General features: G+C 39.1%; 1 protein-coding gene across 3 annotated transcripts; it reads left to right on the plus strand.

Annotated features, from left to right (window-relative positions):
• Positions 1 to 585: 585 nt before the first annotated feature.
• Positions 586 to 18,493, plus strand: cnst (consortin, connexin sorting protein). 3 transcript variants are annotated; one of them, XM_022745056.1, is made up of 14 exons: positions 590 to 641; positions 3,224 to 3,293; positions 3,732 to 3,821; positions 4,145 to 4,546; positions 5,464 to 6,146; positions 8,419 to 8,449; positions 9,507 to 9,593; positions 10,027 to 10,108; positions 10,992 to 11,013; positions 11,333 to 11,399; positions 12,372 to 12,928; positions 13,412 to 13,585; positions 14,899 to 15,052; positions 15,284 to 18,493. In XM_022745056.1, exons 3-14 carry the CDS (start codon positions 3,809 to 3,811, stop codon positions 15,490 to 15,492), a joined length of 2,481 nt encoding a protein of 826 aa, XP_022600777.1. In that variant the 5' UTR covers positions 590 to 641; positions 3,224 to 3,293; positions 3,732 to 3,808; the 3' UTR covers positions 15,493 to 18,493. The 3 variants fall into 3 exon arrangements, with proteins under 3 accessions (XP_022600785.1, XP_022600777.1, XP_022600791.1); XM_022745064.1 differs by lacking the exon at positions 3,224 to 3,293 and having other exon boundaries at positions 586 to 641; XM_022745070.1 differs by lacking the exon at positions 13,412 to 13,585.
• Positions 18,494 to 19,185: the final 692 nt, after the last annotated feature.

Raw genomic sequence — 19,185 nt, forward strand, 5'->3', positions numbered from 1 at the left:
TTAGGATGTGGTACCATCATTGCTCTTTGGTGAGTCTTGGGGTTTTAGCCAGGCTAAATCTATTACTTTGCTTCTCTAGTTGCATACAGTGAACACAGTGATTTATTAGGTTGGAATGACATGGCCATTTGTTATGAGTGCTTCACTTGTCTATTTTCATGCCATACACGCCAAGCAGTAATGCATCTGTACAAAATATAGCTTCTGAAATAAATTATTTTACTGTAAAGACCACTAGGTAGATGTGAGTGACTGATTCTTATAAGATGGGGTTTTGGATTCACAGTAAGCTCAAGTCTCTAAAATCTAAACTTATCCAATAGCTATCCCCAAAGCGCTGTAAACAGCCGGGTTTGGCAGCACCATGAGGTGAAAATAGGTCAGTGAGAGAAAAGGCACTGGAATTGAGCTGGTGGTCGTGTACGAAAATGCTCGTTGAACAAAATCCACGTACTAACAATGAAGAGACAGAAGGTGGCGACAGTGCATCTGGTGTCCGTAGGTTTTGCAGCAGCAGGCCTGATGACAGCGGTAGCAACGACCCCTGGCTGTCTGTCGGTGACACTTACAGTCATTACAACAACATCCACAGCAAGGTGTCTGATGCCCGAGCTTTTACCGTTCATACAACATTTTCAGCCGTAAGTATCGTTTTACTGTTGTGTCTGGCAGGACTCGCAGAAGTCTAATAATATGAAAGCCATCGCATTTACGTAAAGCAAACAAACAAAGGTGTATATTTTTAAGGTTTTCTCCGCGGTGTACTGCCCAGATGTTTCTCCTGTACTCGGCTAGCTCACGTTAGCTAGCAACAGCAACATACTATAATGTTAACAGTATTTTGTCGCCGTAGCCTTGCGGTTAGGTATTAATATCCAGCTAGCGTTGGCTTAACGTTAACTAGCCGGTCATTAACTTGGCTCTGCTCAGACGTTTTATTGCAATTTGACGGAAACGGCTAAAGACTGTCAAGAGGGGTAATGTTAAACCAGCACTGTGCTTGAACCTTAGCGGTAGCGACCAAGCTAATGTTTCAAGTATTATTACAGTTAAGGCGAGTCAGGCTAATTAGCTTTTTTATTAAAAACCAAATCTAGCTCGGTTAATGAGACAACTAACGTCACTAAGCAATTAGTGTTAGTTGCATCTGTGTAAGTTATATTACAGGGAAAATGACAGACGCAGTCTGCCGTCACTGACTGTCATTTGCGGTGTTTTGACCTAGAGTGGATAACTTGCCCAGGTGACGTTAAATATATATAGACATAGCGGCGAGTCAAACTTTCCTAGTTAGTACACACATTGTAATTTAGCTGGAGACTTTCAGGCCTGAACTGATGTCCAGCCAACACTAACCCCCCCACATCTCTGAATGACTAAGGTACCATCACTGCATATACTTTACCTCTCGTTTGCTGGCTTGCCAGATTTTCTTTTGTGATATTTAGGTAATTTATACAAGGTCACAATGTAAACATGACCTGGTACTCTGCCTGTCTCACAGGATGTGTTAGTAGGTTTCATGTTGTTTTAAGCTATGTTCCTGTCTGTGGCTGTGCTGTCTGTCTCAAATCTTAACAGTGGCCTCTCACAGGACAGGGTCTGTTTCTTCCACCTTTGTGTTTGTCCTTTTGGCTGAATTCCCTTCTTCGTTTGTCCACTCTCATGTGTTACATTATTCATGGTCCCCTCTGGAGGAGGGCACAGACAAAAAGAGGAGGTGATAGATGGTTGTATGGACAGATGGCTCTGTGGGAGAGGAAAATTAAACTGTAGATTAAAAAAAAAAACTCTACAAAGCATAATAAAGATGTCTGATAGGTACAGTGACACCTGTGTGTGTGTGTGTGTAATGTGGAGGTTGTTCTTGCATAAGCCTTAATGTCAAGGGTGTTTGTCATAGTCTGGGACTGTTTTAACTTCCAGAGGGACATTCAGCTTGGTGTAATTGGACCCCAAAATAGCCTCTACTTGGTTCTAGTTTGATCTCAGAGGCATGTTAATATCAAAGAAAGCAGACTTTGCTCCCCAATGGGGTATAGCATGTATCCAGAAGGTGCTGTTTAAATATATAGAGCTTATGCAACCTAATAGCAAGATAGTTATGTATTCCCTCACTCCCCTTTGGAGACAGCAGGCCTCAGGGCTGATTTGTTCATGGATTCATCTCCCAAGGCATTTCTCTGGGACACTTGTCTATTACCATATTTTATGTGCAAATGTCACTAAGGGCCTTAATAATAAAATGGACACAAAGAACCAAAATTGTGCAAGTTGCAATTGTCCTGGCTTTCTTTTTTTCTTTCTAAATGTTTGGTCAGAGTCTCTCTCAGGGCAACACAGGGTTACAGGAAGAACAATTAGCACAGTGCTGCAGGAAACCAGGACTGCCTTATTCCTCTGAGATAGGCTTTCATTAGCCAGGCGCGTGTTTGTTTGTGCAGGATTTAGATTTCACCATCTTGTGGCTTCAAAATATCGCCAAAATCTATAAGTACAGTTTTGTATGTTAAATCGCTGTTGTCATAGGATACGGTCAAGCATATTACAGCCAGTGGTTGTACGATGTTTGAAGAGAAGTTCTGTGTGCTTTACCTATGAGGGTACTATAAGATGTGTATGTTGAAAAGTACTTTTGACTGCAGACTGGAATATGTCAAATTACATGCCCTAAATAATTGTTGTCTCACAGACCTGAATGCAGACTGTGTGTGTTTAAATTGCATAGGTCCAGAAACTGATTGGAAGTTTGCACATGATTCAAATGTTAGACAGAAAAGTTAAGGCACTGGCAGCGGTCTCATTTGCAGGAGATGCAGTTATTTATATTCACAACATGACAAAACTTTGTCAAAAAACGTGTTTTTGCATTGTCAGTCTTTGTGTTCAGTTTGTTGCTGAACCAACTGAAGTGTGGCACTAAAATGAAAAAGCATATTATTGCACAATACTGGTTTACAGTGTACACTGATTTATCTTTGTACACTTGCACAATCTATTGCAAACAACAAACCTGCATAAATCCTATCTTTGAGAATTTATTTTTCACTGTCAGAGAAGTGTTGATTTAATTATGTAATAATTTTTGAGGCCATAGTTTGTAGTGTTGTTTTGGATTACACTGTATTGTTGGTTATAATATTTTGTCTGCCTCATGTATGTAAATATGGGTAGACAATATATAATTTGTTAATGTATATATTGGTATGCTTGTCTCCCATAGGTATTTTGCTTTTTCTTTTCTACTCTGGGTTCACGCTGACACTGCAGTCTCCATGTCATAAATCCTTCTCGTAAGTGTCTTAATGTCGTTGTCTACCTTTTTTTGTATCTCAGTCTTTCTCACTGTACTTAATATCTAAAGTCTCAGTTGTTGTTTTACTGGTTATGCAAAAGCTGTTCTCTCAAATTCTCATTCTCATTCTTGACATATAACTTGCCCTTTGAGTTTTAACCTTGTTGGCAAATAGATGATGTTTAGGACTTGTACAGAGTTTTCAGGTGTTTTTCTATAATATGCATGTTTGTGTCTTAAGAGTTAGTGAAAGTGTTAAGTCCTCACAATGTCTAATCACCATGTACATGAATACGCTTGTTTGCGTGTGTGTCCAAATATTCTACTGCAGTACAATGTGTTTGTTGTTTTTTTTTTTTATCTCTTTAAGCCCTAGGGTTTGTTTGACAGCTTGGGAATGATGTTAAACTTGTTTCGTATCTGTGTTTTGTCTCAGGCTTGAAGAAGGGCTTGTCTAACAGGCGGCACTGACCTTCAGGGTTGAAAGGTCAGACATTGTGAGAGTGGAGCCCAATGGATCATGGTGGTGAGTGTTCAAATTTCTCTAAGGTATAACATAAAATATAAGCTCAACATATTTAAGAACAGCAACATCAAAACCACAATATGAACTCTGATTGGATGTGAGTTACAGTGAAAGTAAAGCTCTGGAGAATGAGAATGGCTGTTTTTTTTTTTCTATGCTGTGGTTGCTTTGTCTCAAGTTGCAGTTGACTGTGTCGCCTATAAATATGGGGTCCAATGAAATGACATTCATACTGTATAGGAATTCAGTTTAATTTCTTACTTTATCTCTATTGTAATTTAAACTAATAATTTTTTTTATTACATTATTTCTTTGATCTCCAGGTCAGTTTGAGAGGGAGGGCAGAGTAATGTCACACGTTCCTGTGGGTGGGGTTGACCTCTGTGATAACCTACCCAACCCTGAAGCTCTCACTGCCCAAACTCAAAACCTCAATGAGACGAACTCACTTGCACAGAGTCAAAGTCTTTCTCCTTCACAAGATGAAGAGGGGGCAGGGCGCAGGCTCATCCAAAAAACCTCTTTCAACAATAACGGGAAGGACGAGGAGGGGGAACAGGGGAAGGAGGGATACACAGGACGAGGCAGAGAGGAGGATGAAGTAGAAGACATTGATGAGGTAATGAAAGAAGAAGAAGAGGTGGAGGACTCAGAGGAATTAAGCGGTCTAATACGCTGCCAGTCTCCAGACACTCCCATGACCGATTCTTCGTATTCAGAAACTGGTAGGAAACATACATACATATATATTGAAAGAGAATTTGAAACAACACTGTGACGGTGTATGTCCATATAATGATATTATAGTATATGGGCGTACACCATCACACAGTGTTGTTTCAATTTTTTGCTTCTTACTTTAATATTGTTTTTTTTACTGTGCAATGAGTTGTACATAATTTACATCTTATTTGAAGTTAAACAACAAAAATTCTAATCCTCCAACAAATGTAGTATTGAAATTGTTTGCCTGGTATTGCAAGATTTGGGATTTTCAACTATGGGAGACACTTTTTCACAAATACTGACTAAATAATTATTCAGAAAATTAGTTTTTACTGATTCACTGTGATAGTTCAAGAAACGACAGTGAAGACTAGCACTGTGGTCATTCTGGCTTAGTGACAGTTATAATGCCTATTGTGTGTGTTTTTTAATCGATCCGCATTTTAGATTGAGGTCAGGCTGTCTTGGGTTTCTGATCACATTACTGAAAAAGAACATCTAGAGAGTGAAATGGGACCAATAAGATGGATGGAGGCTTTGTGTAGCATGAAAGGGAGAAAAGGAATTTGAGGAGAGAGATGAGAGGACCACACAGCAACGAAGTAGTAGAGGAGATCAGAAAAATCATAGACTAGAAACACAAAGACACACACAAAGTCTTTGGCACTACCCAGATATTGTTATTTGTAACAATTGTCAGTAATTGTCAGTGTTTGTCAAAACCAAACAAAGTCATTTTATAGAGCTCAGGTCTTCACACTTTTGCTTTTGCAGACTTATACATTGCTCAGCACCATTCCCATAGTCACATCTGTATGTTTGTAAGCCATCTTGTTTCAGCAGGTTCACTGTGCCCTTGTCATTTTCTGTCTTTCTCATCTCTTTTTTTGGTTGCCTCTGTTTTTTCCCTTTGTAGGCAGTCTGTTGGAGACTCCATATCCTTTCAGCCCTGGAACCAGTCCAGAGCCTACCTCCCCTGTCGTTCCAGGGATCAGTCCAGAAACTGCACATCCCATCAGTCCTGTGGAATTCAGTCAGAGTGATGTCAAAGTGGACTCTCATATGTCCAACACTGGATCAGTTGCCTTCACCACAGGGCCTATAGATTCTGCTACACTAACTGTAACCTCAGATGTAAGGTCCACCAGCCCCACTGGGCCTACATGTATCACAGAAGCTACAGACAGGATAGCAAAAAATACTGACTCCGCTACAGAACATTTTACCTCGTCTACAGAGCCCATCTTCAGTCATGGGTTTGCCAGTTCATATACAGGACCTATCACCTCAACTGCAGAGACATTTACAGTAAATGCTTGCACCACAAGGCTCAACACTTCTGTTGCTTCCACTCCCATGAGTGTAACAACAGGACCCCTTGCCTCCACCACAGGGCCTACGACTACTGGAACAGAATCCACTTCCACCACAGGACCTATAACCTCAAACTGGGAACACATTACTTCCATGCCAGTGCCCACTTCTTTATCAGTCTCCACCTGCGTTACTGGGCCTATTCCAAGGTCTGCTCTGCTGGAGTCTCTTGAGCAGTTAGCACAAAGAGGAGATGACACTCACTTTCCACATTACCTTCACCAGGTAACCCACCTGTCTTATATGTGGCATATGACAGATACTTTGAGCTGTGTATCCCCACCACTCACATATTTGAACACACTCTTCCCTTTAAAGGTTTCTAAAAGTAGTTTCTTGGTGTCTTTCTGTCGTTTCAGTCTCTTTAAACTCTTGATCTCACACTAGTTATCAAATCACCATCATCCACTCAACCCTGTAATCCGAATGGCACTTTGTACCCTAAGGCATGGGTGTCTTCAGTGCCTGTGCTACAAACACTGACATGCACACATAACACACATACAACGAGACACATGCACAGTACATAAAAAACCACACTCTGTCTTCTGTGCTTGTTTCTCTCTCACACACAGGCCTGCATGACTGGACATGTATGTTTAAATGGTGTGCAAATATTTCTGTCAGTTTGATTTATAAATGGCGCACCTGAGCTATGCTTACTTCCAGGCAAACAGGTGTGTGTGTGAGTGAAAAAGAGAGAGAGGGGAAGTGTCGAGTGATTTATTTATATATTTATTTTATACTGTGACACATGAGTGTGCATTCAACTATTTTTTAACAAACCTTTTTGGAAATATTGTAGCCAATGACTCCTCAGTAAGGTCGTAACTTCTCTATTATGGTAATGGTAGTGTATGGGGAAAAGGTTTCTAAGAAGCAGCACTTTCAATGACACTTTCAATTTGGAGGTCTTATTAAAGATCAGTAATCCAATACCCTTTTAAGACTGTCTTTTACGCTGCAAACCTATATCTGAGTTTCATCTTCTCAACAACTCAGATTGTGATGACTGTGTTCATGCATTCTGCTGTTGTGTTTCTTGTTTGGAAGAGACATGACTAATTCGATTGATAAGTCATTCAGATGTTCAAAAAGCACAGTTTGAAGCTTGTATTTGCTTGCCCCATTTGAACTCTGATTGTAAAGGTTCATACAGGGCATTCACGGGCAAGTCCACAATCACTACATTGACAATGGTGAATATGTTACACTAATGATATGCTCACCTGTAAGTATATATTACAATACAACACTAACGGCCAGGTTAAAAAATGGAATTGAATTTATGTATTACTATTTTTTTATTTAAATCTCTATATAATTGTGCATCAAGCTATTTTAGTTGTTAAAATAAACTAACTAGTTTTGGTAAAGTGGGAGAAGAGGGGCAAATGACTAAAGTTTTCAAAGCCAACACCATTGCATGAATATGAATGGCTGGAGAGAAACCCAGCGAGGAGGAGCAAAGAAAGGACAAATTGTTCAGACTTTATTGAGGGCATATTTTGAGGTCCAGAAAAATGAAAAAAATTAATGCATTACACGTAGTTTAATCAATCTTATTCATTATATTGAGTTTAAAGGGCCACACGCATAATGTGCCAAAATCAGAAACATTCTCAACAAAATTACAGGGAAAATACATTTTCATAAGTAAATGGATATTTATTTTCACGTTTTCATAGTCTTGGTTGTCATGTTCTTGAGGAAAAAAAGTTCCTGAATCTTAAAATTGGACTTTTGGACTACTTTTTGTGGATATATGTGATGTAACTGATTTATAACTATATAAAAAAACCAACAGATTTTAACTCTTCTTTCCAACTTTATCTGGACCATGTCAGTACAGTAGTTACCTAGAGAGGTCATTCAGATGTCGCACCGCCCCTCACTTTATTAGAAATACAAGAGCCTTATGTGCCCTCCCTTCCTCTTCTCTCTCTCTCTCTCTCTCTCGCTCTCTCTCTCTCTGCCTCCCTCCCTCTGTCTCACACACACACACACACTTCTCTTGTTCTGTGATCAGCTGAGCAGCATGACAGCGACACTTGCTGAAGAAAGGTAGAGTGTCGACCACAGTGTCTCATTTTCTGTCTGTCTTTCTTTTCACTCTCATTTTCAGTCTCTCCTTAATGCAGTGGACTTGCTAAACTGTTGTATTGTTTCCGAGATTGGGTTATGAAGTTATTGCAGCTGTAGCAGTACAGTAACTGTATTACAGCTTTGTATAGTATGGTATTTTGATGCTCTATATTGGTGTATTTTCTGCCTGTTTTCCCATATTTGGTCAGATCGTATCTTTATTTGACTAATCCTGTGTCCTGCTCAGGACCCACGTGAGGAAAAGTCTCAGTCTGGTTTTAAACCCCTCTTTAGCCACAGGTCCCCTGATAGCTTTTGTGACATAACTGATGTGATAAAAAGATGGTTTTTGGTTATAGATGATGTAAGCATGCATTTTATTTAAGTTTATAATCTCTCTGTCTCTTTGCAGATTGCCGAGGCTTTTGTCCTTCAGGAAGACTGTATCCTTATCACCGTGTGTGTGTGTCTGTGTCGGGGGGAAGGGCAGCTTTTATTTTAATTTGTGCAAAGAGTGTCATGCACTTATTTCCTGTGCATTCACCACGCTGCTTGTCCATGCAAGTATTTTCCTGTTTTGGCTATTTACTACTAGAGTATGTTTTTTAATCTGTGTTATTTCATGCAGAAAGAGAGCAAGACATAGAATAGACAGAGGAGAAAAGAGTGGAAAAGAAAAGGGGAAAAGAGGAAACACTGCACAGAAGGAGAAAAGCAAGCGAGGACGAGACAGTAGATTTTAGTAGAATTACAGAAAGTTATACAGGGAAAAATCAAAACAGGTTTTATCATGTATCAGTATTTTTTCTTATGGTTCAATATGTAGACCCGAAACCTTCTTCTTTTAAATATAAATGTCACTGTATAGTACATGCATAATTTACAGACTCACACAAAACGAGATACTCTCATAGAAATTCACTCAAACACTTACACTCTCAAAGTTTAAAATGTAGTAGGAGCAGGGGACAGGGATGCATGAATGGGAAGAGGAAAGGCAGCAGAGCAAGTATGAGAAAGAATCTGATATTTGACAGAGGTTTAATCAGAGGGAAGAGAAACAGTGGGAGGGAAGAAATGAAAGAATCAAAGGGAAGGGAAAGCTAGCTTAGCTATGTAATGTATGTATAGAGAGTTAGTTAGAGAGAGAGAGAGAGAGAGAGAGAGAGAAAGCATTGAGCCATTTCAAAGAAGGATTGTGTTTTGGCTGCTCATATCCATAAACATGAGACACTACATCCTTTCTCCCTGACTAGATTTCGTCGACTCCTCCTTATTTTGAATCTCTTTGTCCTCCTATTTTTCCAGTCTCACCTTTTTTATTATTTTTTAATTTTTCTTCGGGTTGTCCATCTGTACGTCCCATTATTGTGAACGTGATATCTTGGTAATGCCTTGAGGGAATTTCTTCAAATTTGGCTTTCATTTGTGTCTCATTTTGTATCGTGTGTGTGTGTGTGTGTTTATTTAGTTCTGTGTTCCTTAACCTGTGATGTTTAGACCATCGGGCATTATGGTGCATCCAATTAGAGAGACTCTATCACCAGAGAGTTTTGGACAACCTGAATACACTACAGGAGCAGTGGGGTAACACACAGCACACGTACATCAGATGCACACATTTACAAATGTAGTGTATACTTTTGTCTATGTAACAAAACACTTACTGTAATATTCATAATATAAATTTAATATGATTAACATTTATATTCTTTCTTCCTCTGGATACTCTCTTAACCAGCAGGGTTTAAACTAATAAACTAAATAGAAACTATTTGATTGACACTTAGGGGTTACTTTACATATTACTGAATGTCATCCTTGTCATTGTCATCAAGTATAAAACTGCTCCACAGTATGTGTGTCTCCTCTATTGGACTCCAATGTATATTTAGTATGGTTTCAGTGATCATATAATGCAAATTCCTTCGGGAAACATTTAGGCTCTTAGAGGCTTCCTCACAGTCATAACCAAGCTCTTAACAGTCTGTGTCTCTGTGTGTCTCTCCATCTCTCTCAGAGAGTCAATCTAAAATGACTTCCTCCGACCTGGCAACCCAACATCTGGACACTCTTAAACATATCTGCCAGACGCACAGTCGGTCAGTGTGTGTGTGTGTGTGTGTGTGTGTGTGTGTGTGTGTGTGTGTGTCTGCCTGCCTGCCTGCCTGTCTGTCTGTCTGTCTGTTCTGCCTTTATGGTCTCAAGATTGCTCTCAGAACATCAAGAGGAACTTGCAATATATGATATTTATTGTTCTGTTGAAATCAAGTTGACTTTAAAATAGTTTGTGGGTTGACATAGCAATCCAACACTTTGGGAAATATACTTGTTTACTGTAAGGTGACATGTTCGCAAGTTGTTGCAATATTCCAGAAAATGTTGATTTCACAACGGAATGATTAATTAATTGATTAATTTATTAACATATTACTATATTCTACTGTGCGTCTATAATAGAGAATTTGTGTGTATTGTTTGGGGATGAGTGTGTTATGTGCATCTGTTGTTGGGTGTGCCCATGCAAGTGTAACAAATTAGTCGAATGAAGCCCACATTGGCATTTTTCAATATTTAATAAGTCCTCAATGTATCATACCTGCCAGACACACATACTTTTACATCATACACACCTGCACATTCTTTATGCTCCCAGACAGGTGGCGTCAGTGTGTATGTATCTGTTTATATGACTGTTAGCATGTATATCTTTGTGTGTGGTGAGCACTGCAGTGATAGTTAAAACATATGGCCCTCTGCTGCTGGTACACTTTCAGACACTTGAGCCATCACACTACTAGGGTTTCACCTCACGTAACACACACACACACACACACACACACGATTTGTAATAGCCAGGGAAATGTGTTTGGGCTAATATTAGATTGGGAGAGTAGAGAACGGTCACCCATCTTTCACGTCTTCATTTACTAAAACCAAGAACAGACCTCTCACTCTGTCTCTCTTTCTCTCTTCTGTTCATAGACCAAGGGCTAGAGATGCTGTGGTAAGATGTTCATCATTCATCACGTAACGTGTGTGTGTGTGTGTGTGTGTGTGTGTGTGCGTGCGTGCGTGCGTGTGTGCACGTGTGTGTGTGGCAGAATGACTGTGTGGTTTGCTTTTCAAGTGAATCACTGATGCCATATTAACATGTAAAATATCTATTTTAATTATTTATAGTGTGCATCTAATGTGTAAATGACCCCTTTTCATGTTCTCCAGTAATGTATAACTTACACATTACTAAACCATACAGTGTATATAAATTTTGTTGTGTATTTCTACAGATATTTATTTCTTTGTGTATTTGTGTGTATGTACAGTGTGAATCTCTGGACTTTTTGAGGCCTACATTCGAAGAAGGTGGTGAACTGCCTTCATGTACTTTAGGTGAGTGAGTGAGTTTGTGACAGAGTGGGTGTATTTATGTCAGAGAGTGTGAGTACTGTTGGTGATTTTGCATGTTTACTACATTAATTACAAACCACTTACATTTTACATTGCAGCCAACCAAACCAAACTAGGAATGTTCTAAGTTAAGGTCCACCTACTAGCTTTTTCAGAGCTTTCAGCTGAAAGGAGAAAGAACTTTTGCATCTCTTGATTCAGTTGAAAGTGAAGTTGGAGAAAGTTAGTAATCAGACCTCAGGTCAGCAAAAAGCTTTCACCTTTGCCCTGTGCAATGCTTTGTAAAGTGGTTGGTTATGATGTAATTCATGTGCAGTTTGTTGTAATTAGATAATAGAATGCAAAACCACTGGTATGCTGACAAGAGCTGTTACTTAAGCCATGAGAATTTTAACCTTTGGACATTTTGTATGTCTTCAGTGGTCGTTATATTGATCAGACATTAGGGCAGTTTTATTTCATACTGTGTGTATGTGTTTGTCACTAAAGGCACCCGGTTTGGTATTCTACTAATTAATGAACCAAGGAGAGACTGGTGCTTTTTTTTTTCCCAGTAGTTCATATTTTAGGAAAATCCTACATGCTTCAGACTCATGTCTCAGTGGTTACATGGAAAAGGTTTATGTCAGTCTTTTGAAGATCACAATGAACCATGTGTGTTTATATTTTAGAGGAGTTCTCCCTGCTTGTAGTAAGAAAATCACTGTAGAGCATTTATTATGATTCTAGTGACATAAAGTAGAAAAGACTGGCCCACATGGACTAAACACTTTCACCCTTGTCTTACGTACAGCTGTTTTAATTCATCAACTGTCTTTATTTTCTGCTTAAAACTTTTCTCTGTTTTTTTTCTGTATGTCCTTCTTAATATCTACCTCTATTCTATTTCTATCACACTCCACCCCACCAAAACCCACTCTTGTCCTCTACTCTCTATTTTTTTTTTTCATCCAGCCCATCAGGTTGACGGAGGGATAGAGCAGAGAGCCAAAGACTCCTCCCGCTCTCAGAGCAGTGATCCAGTCATACCCTCCATTAATTTGGCTGATAGGCTCAATTCCCCTGAGACCTTAGAAAAGCACGGGGATGACCCAGACAGGGAATTAGACGTGAGGGATGGTTTCCATGGATCTCAGCTGACTGACAAGCACCGCAGCAACAGAGAGGGAAGAGAGGCAGAGGGAGGGGTGGGACGTACCATTTCAGCCATAGGAAATGGTCTGCACCCCTCTACAGCTGGAGAAATGGATCAGTCCAAGCCTGCAGAGCAGCAGGGAGGAGATTTAGGTCCAGCAGAGGGAAAGGAGGCAAAAAGGGAAGAAGAGGAGAGGGACGTGGAGGAGGAAGCAGAGGCTTTAGAAATGGAAGATGAGGGAGAGGAAGAAGAAGAGGAGAAGCAGAAGGAAAGAGACTCTGCTTTTTGTAGGAAAGCTCTGCCAGTGGAGACCCTGGTCAGTGGGGCAGAGGTGGGGGCACAACAGCTGCACCGGGAACTACATGAGGAGACACAGGTATATATCCAATATATCCAAATGTGTTGGCTACTTAAGATACTAATAATTTAGCTTTGAAATTTAAAATGATAAATACCAAAACTAGTAATAGTAAATATAAAAAAATAAATAGTTTAAAGTAATGTCTTTTCATTTATGTTATCTGTGAGGTCCTAGTTTGTTTGTTTTGGGAGTGATTTTACACTTTCCTGAGATCACTTAAAGTTAAACTGTCAGCAGTAGCAGGATCAGTTTCATATTTGTTTCCCTCTGTTGAGGTTTTTCGTTTCTCTAGGTTTCTGAAGTGATGGTTGCTATTGCAGCTCATGCTAACTACTCACTTCCTGTATTTATATTAATAAACCATTGCTGGAAATGTAAAATCACTTCCTCTGTTCCAGATTACAACCCACCAGAGTAGAGAAACAAATCGGATTACTGTCTTCACAGCTGTATATAAATATTAGTATAAGTTATAACTGCATTCCACTATCGCTGCAGGAGAGTGCTAAAACCTGCCTGAACCAGGAGGCCTACCTTCCTCAGGAGGCTCATATAAAGCAACAGGAGCAGTGTGAGGAGGAAGAGGAGGAGGAGTACGAAGTAGAGCAAGCTGACATCATTAGAGAAGCTGCCTCACTTGACGACTTGGCTAAACTCATCACTGTAGAGGAGGTGCGCTTTTCTGTTGATAATTAAGGGAAAGTTATGTTCCATGGATTTAATTTGTTGGGTATTTTAAGCCATTTGTTGATTGATTTGCATGAATGCTGATGTAGGTATGTAGAGTTAAGATTATATGTACAGATATGTATTTAAACTGGCACGATTTGTCACATTTTGTTTTCCTTTCAACCTAAGCATGAATGTAATCACTCTTGAACTCAAGAAAAACACACTGGTAGAACCACAAACACAACTTCAAACTGCGAGTTGACGACCATTTCAAGTTTCTGTTTGTCTGTAACTGCCCATCTAGGCCCTTTATAATGGACAACACAGTGCCCTGTTGAAGCAGACCTAATGATATTACCTAGCCATTACTGTGAATCTCAAACGATGGATTTGTTTTGCGGATATGGAAGGCAATATGACATTTAACTCTTGTATACTGAGAGAAGTAGACTATGAAAGAAAAGTAGGAGAATAGAAAGTGTTGTGCAGTGTGTCATGCACTTGCAATGTCAGCATTTAGCAGGATTATTGTGTTGTTATTCTGATATAATCACTGTAAGTATGGATGGATGCCTGAATTTGGTTTCATATCTGTCTCCAGTGGGGATAAAAAAAGAGTCTATTTTATTATTTTTTTCAGATTTATTATTGATGGTGTCTTTACTTTTCATAATTTCAAAGTTAAATCAAAGAGTGTGAAAGAGAAGAACGGGAAGAGACATAAATGAAAGAGAGATAGCTGCAGAGAGATGGCAGAGACAGAAAAGAGCTGGTACAGTGGCAACCAGAGAAGTGGCCTGCTTTTATCAAATACAGGATGTAGAGCAGTCAGGGAAATATTCTGTAAGCCGTGGTAGCTGTAATACTTGGAATCAGGAGGGAGCAGGTGGATGATGACATTATTATTACATGATGTAACAATAAACAGAAGTATTGCGAAATGTCTGCCACCACTTGACCAAAGTTCGTTTGTTATTGTAATTTGTATTTTAAACTTTTGCTATGAGCGTCGGATGATCATGGTCAAATGTGCATAACTGCTATCATGGGAAAGTGGTGCCTGGTACTGTCTGATAGTAAATCTATGGGAGGTGGCATTGAAAGTAAGGTTTAAAGTTCAGTACTGCTGGTTATGTGGTGTACTGACACCTGGTGGACATCTGGAGGTGCACCCTTGTCAGTGAAGGGTTAGAATGAATAGAAGATGAATAGATTAAATTGTACTTGTTGTAAATAGAAATTGTGTTTATGTTAATATGTGTGTCTGTACTTCTCAACAAGTCTTCAACTCTTTTTTTTATTTTTCTTTGCAGATGTCTCCTGCTTCTGGCCTGGTGTCCATATTGAAGAAGCGGAGTGTGTGTGTGGACGATGTGAGCATGCCTCCCAGTTCAGAGCCCCGGCCTGACAAACCCACTGCCAAAAGACGAGTCCACTTCAAAGTTCCTGGTGATGACTATGAGCAGGGTGTGTTTGTGTTTATTGTCTACAATTCAGAGATACAAACCCCCCCTTATACACAGAACCAGTAAACCACCTCACTATGGCAAGATTAACCTACACCAAATGTACAAATCCATTTTCACACTGGTCAAAATAGTTGATAAATTCTCACTTCCCCAGTACACAAAATTATTCTGACCCCGTGTACCCTCTCTCCAACTCCCTCTGTCTCTCCCTCTCTCTCTTTCTCCGTAGATGTTGGCGGTGGGGACTCCTGCCTGCTTCTCTTCCTGCTTTGTCTGGTTACTGTAGTGATCAGTGTGGGTGGCACCGCCCTTTACTGTGCTCTTGGAGATGCCCACTCCTCCGTCTGTCAGGACTTCTCCAGAAATGCAGACTTCTACATTGGCCAGATACAGCGCGGGATAGCTCATCTCCAACACTGGTTTGCCCCCGGGTCATAGCAGTAAACAGTTTGTCAGCATTGTGGAGCCCTTGGCCTTACCGTTTATTGCTGTAGTTTCCAGCAGTTCCTGATACTTCCTGGGACAATGTTTTCCGAGGTAATAGTGCCAGGCAACTGCTACAGTCCCTGCCGCCATGTGGAGTTTGTGGCCATTATGCTGCCTAATTGGTTAAATGATTATCCAGATAAGATTCCAGGGTTCACTGAGACAAAAAGTCATAGATCAGATGTCCCTTTACAACCCTAGTTTGAAAGATAAAGCAGAGCAGAAGAGGCAGAAGTCACCTATAACCTTCTCACATCTGTCCAGATTAAATACGTCATTAAATCTCAAACTAGGTTTAAAACTTTGATGTGATGAAATGCTGTTATTGAACGAGCTAAGAGCTGTCTCCATATGCACGTTCACTGTCAGCAAGTTTCAAAAGTCACTGTTAAGTAAATCAGCTATGACTGAAAACAAACCTTCACTGACTCACACTGGACTCCAAAGACGCAAGTCATCTCAGTTAAGAATAAGATCAAGATAATAACAGCTGCAATCCACAGAAAAAAAAAAGAACTATATAATGTATAGTTTGTTAACTGGGGGCACAGGGATGCTCTCTCCACGCACTGCACAAATGGGAAGTGGCCCAATGGGTATTTTACAAACTGCTGCAACCACTGGTGTTGCTTTTATTGTTGACTTTTTTAAATCACAAATGACATTTTAAAATGAGCTTACCATTCTGTGGTCCTCTATTTGGATTGAAATCATTATGTCTTAATCATGTCTTAAACCTTTGAATGAATGTTTGGGGTTCATTGTTAAACTTTGCTTTGTGTCATCTGTGGGGCATTTATACAGTATATTGTCAGATAAGAGATTGGAAGAGTTATTTTGGTATTTATCAAAACTGAGCTGCTAATGGACAACAGGCACATCAAATATGTCCCATGGGGGAAAGTTACACAATTTCATTGCATGTAACAATTGTGATGTTAAGTTATGTGATAAGTAGTTGCTGAAGAACTCTTAAGCAGCTGTACAGCTTTACTCCATATGTACTTTCCCCCTGCACACATTTGACATGAATGTCCTGTAGCTGCCCTTTTCTGTGTAACTACCGACAATGGACTTGCAGCAAGCTCATGTGGCTGCCATTGAAGAGTAAAAGTATCTGTTTATGGGTTTCAATGAGCTAATTTTAGCTTTTTGTAGCATATGCAACATGTACAGGAACACAGTGCACCTCTGTATATATTGTCAGAAGAATGTTTAACATGTTGCACATGAGACTGGTACAATTTTATATTGCAATATTTCAACACACATGGTTCTGTTGGTCCTCAACTAAACATATCTTTTACATGATTTGATTTGATTTGAACAAATATCCACTGTTTTCAGGTAAAGTGTGAAAGGTTCATGTCAGTGAACATTAGTTATGCACTGATCAGTTAACAGAAAATACCCAATTGTAAGTATGGAATATTTCAGTAAGAAAAAAACAATAACTGATGAATGAGAAATATACAAATGTTGGAAACTATACTTATTCAGTGCACTTCATCAATACAGCCTTGATATTGATTGATCATTTAAAGTGCTGTCAGTCCAGCTCTGTGTGTTTGCTATTTTGGGGGATTCTGGGCACCATCCTTAGTTTGTGACTGTCAATACTTTCAATGTCAAATTTGTTTTTTAGTTTTTTTTTCAAAATAGATTTTTGGTACTTAGAAAGGTTTTGCCACCGCTTGGTCTTTTTAAAGACTCATCTCGAAAACCTTTGCCATTATTGTTAAGCATACAGTACGTCTAATGTGTTTACATTTGCTGAAATTTGAGCCCTGGTTAGATAGAGAAAAAAACAACCTTTCTTTGGGTGGAGAAGTTATTTCCTTATCAAACAGGAAAAGGTTTGGTCTGAAAAAAGGCTTACACTTTATCCATGACAGTAGCCTTTTAAATGTCTTTTAACTCTTACTTCTAATTGTTTGAAAACAAATTTTAGTCTTAGTGGGGGCATTTTACTGCTTAACCTCACTTTTTGCCCAGTTAGACATCCATAGTTTTTATGTTATTGCAACATATTGTAATATTTGGTTTCCTGTTCTTTATTTTTCCTTTCATTTGTTGTTGTAGTGGATGCGATAAAAAATGCCCTAGAAAAACCACATATCTTAAAAAGGTCTTAATTGTCAGCAAGGAAAGAAGGAAAGAAAGGAAAGATTCAAGTGTCTTACATATGCATTTTAATAGATTAGGATAAAACAGTATTATCTTTCTCTTATGCTGTGTCACTCAGAACCTGAAAATTCATTTGAGATATGAGGTTTTCCCAGGACATAAGGAATAGTAGATTGAGTCTTGTTTTTATTTGCACATGTCGTCTGGCTGGTTCAGATGACTATCTTTCAGAAAACCTCAAATTTACTCTTTAGATGGTTTTAATTATTTATAATACTAAGGATGTCAAGTCAAAGTAGTAAAGAAAAAAAGAAAGAAAAGTTGTTTTCTGAGCTGGATTGTTGTCATCACACACAGATATGTTGCTCATTTCTTATATCACCATTGTTCTTAAGGAGGCTTTGACAGAGAATTTGATTTCTTATTTTATAACCTAACTCTCCTGAATACCATTGTCTGGCTCATCAATATATGTTGTTTATTTCCATTTATTTTCACTCATCGGTCCCTAATGATGATTTGAAACTGGTGAGTTTGTGTTGCTGCTGTCAGTAATGTCATCTTCACACGCAGATGGTTTGTGTTTCTTTCATCTGAAGGCACAGGATATGTTTTCATTTGTTTTTCCTAATTGGTTTTTAGCAGAACATTAGAAATGAATGAATGAAAATGATTTTTGTGTGTGAATCAGTACTGTGTACCACTGTTATCAGCCTGATGAAAGGTGTTTTATTAATTGTTTGCTGAATTCTTTTCACTTTGTTCTTATAGATTGTTATAAGGAGATGAGGTTTTTCCCCTGTTATGTCTCCTGTTAAAGCCATTGAAAAAAGTTGTTTGTGAGCCTCCATTCTGTCTCCCCTGCAACAATACTGATGTATCCTTGTTCATACAAATAGAAGATAATGAGTTGAACTTTGTATTTAGAAATTTTGAAGCTGTTGTGAAAACTTTCCCACTTTTGCTTTGCAGAGCGTCAGATGTACTGGTACGGGCTGTGTGTAAGTCACACTATGGATATGACTGTCTCAGTCATGTGGCAATACATTTAGTTACATAACATAATTAAGCAAAACAAACAAACAAACAAAACAAAATACTTTGTTTACCTTCACAGATCACGTGATTCTATCATATCGTCAGTGTGTCATCCAAATTAGTTTTTTACTAACATAAAATATTCTTCATTCGTACGGGTTGTCTAAAGGACAGCTTAATCATGTGTCTTGATTATGAGTCTGACATCAGAAAAGTAACTCTAGTACCTCAGTGGAAGCTCTTCAGTGTGCAGTGGAGGATACTGTGACTCAGAGCAGCAAGGTCTGCTCTCTGGTTAGACACTCGGACAAATACTTACTTCAGTTTCTGACATGCTGGATACAGACTGGCCAAGATCAGAAGGATGCGAGGATGAGCGTAATAGAATGCAGTAAAGGTTAAAGCAAGTACAGTACATTAGATCAGTTCAAGCAGCATCTTCTAAAATCCTGCTAAAACTATTTTGCACTATTGGTTACA

Source organism: Seriola dumerili, unplaced genomic scaffold (assembly GCF_002260705.1).
Source record: "Seriola dumerili isolate Sdu_G_001 unplaced genomic scaffold, Sdu_1.0 BDQW01000003.1, whole genome shotgun sequence".
NCBI lineage: Eukaryota > Metazoa > Chordata > Actinopteri > Carangiformes > Carangidae > Seriola > Seriola dumerili.

What these genes read in the sequence shown, in the direction of transcription:
- cnst (XM_022745064.1), top strand. An exon ending in TACACTACAGGAGCAGTGGG is followed by an intron (nt 9,594 to 10,026) that starts GTAACACACAGC and finishes CATCTCTCTCAG; the next exon opens with AGAGTCAATCTAAAATGACT. An exon ending in ATCTGCCAGACGCACAGTCG is followed by an intron (nt 10,109 to 10,991) that starts GTCAGTGTGTGT and finishes TTCTGTTCATAG; the next exon opens with ACCAAGGGCTAGAGATGCTG.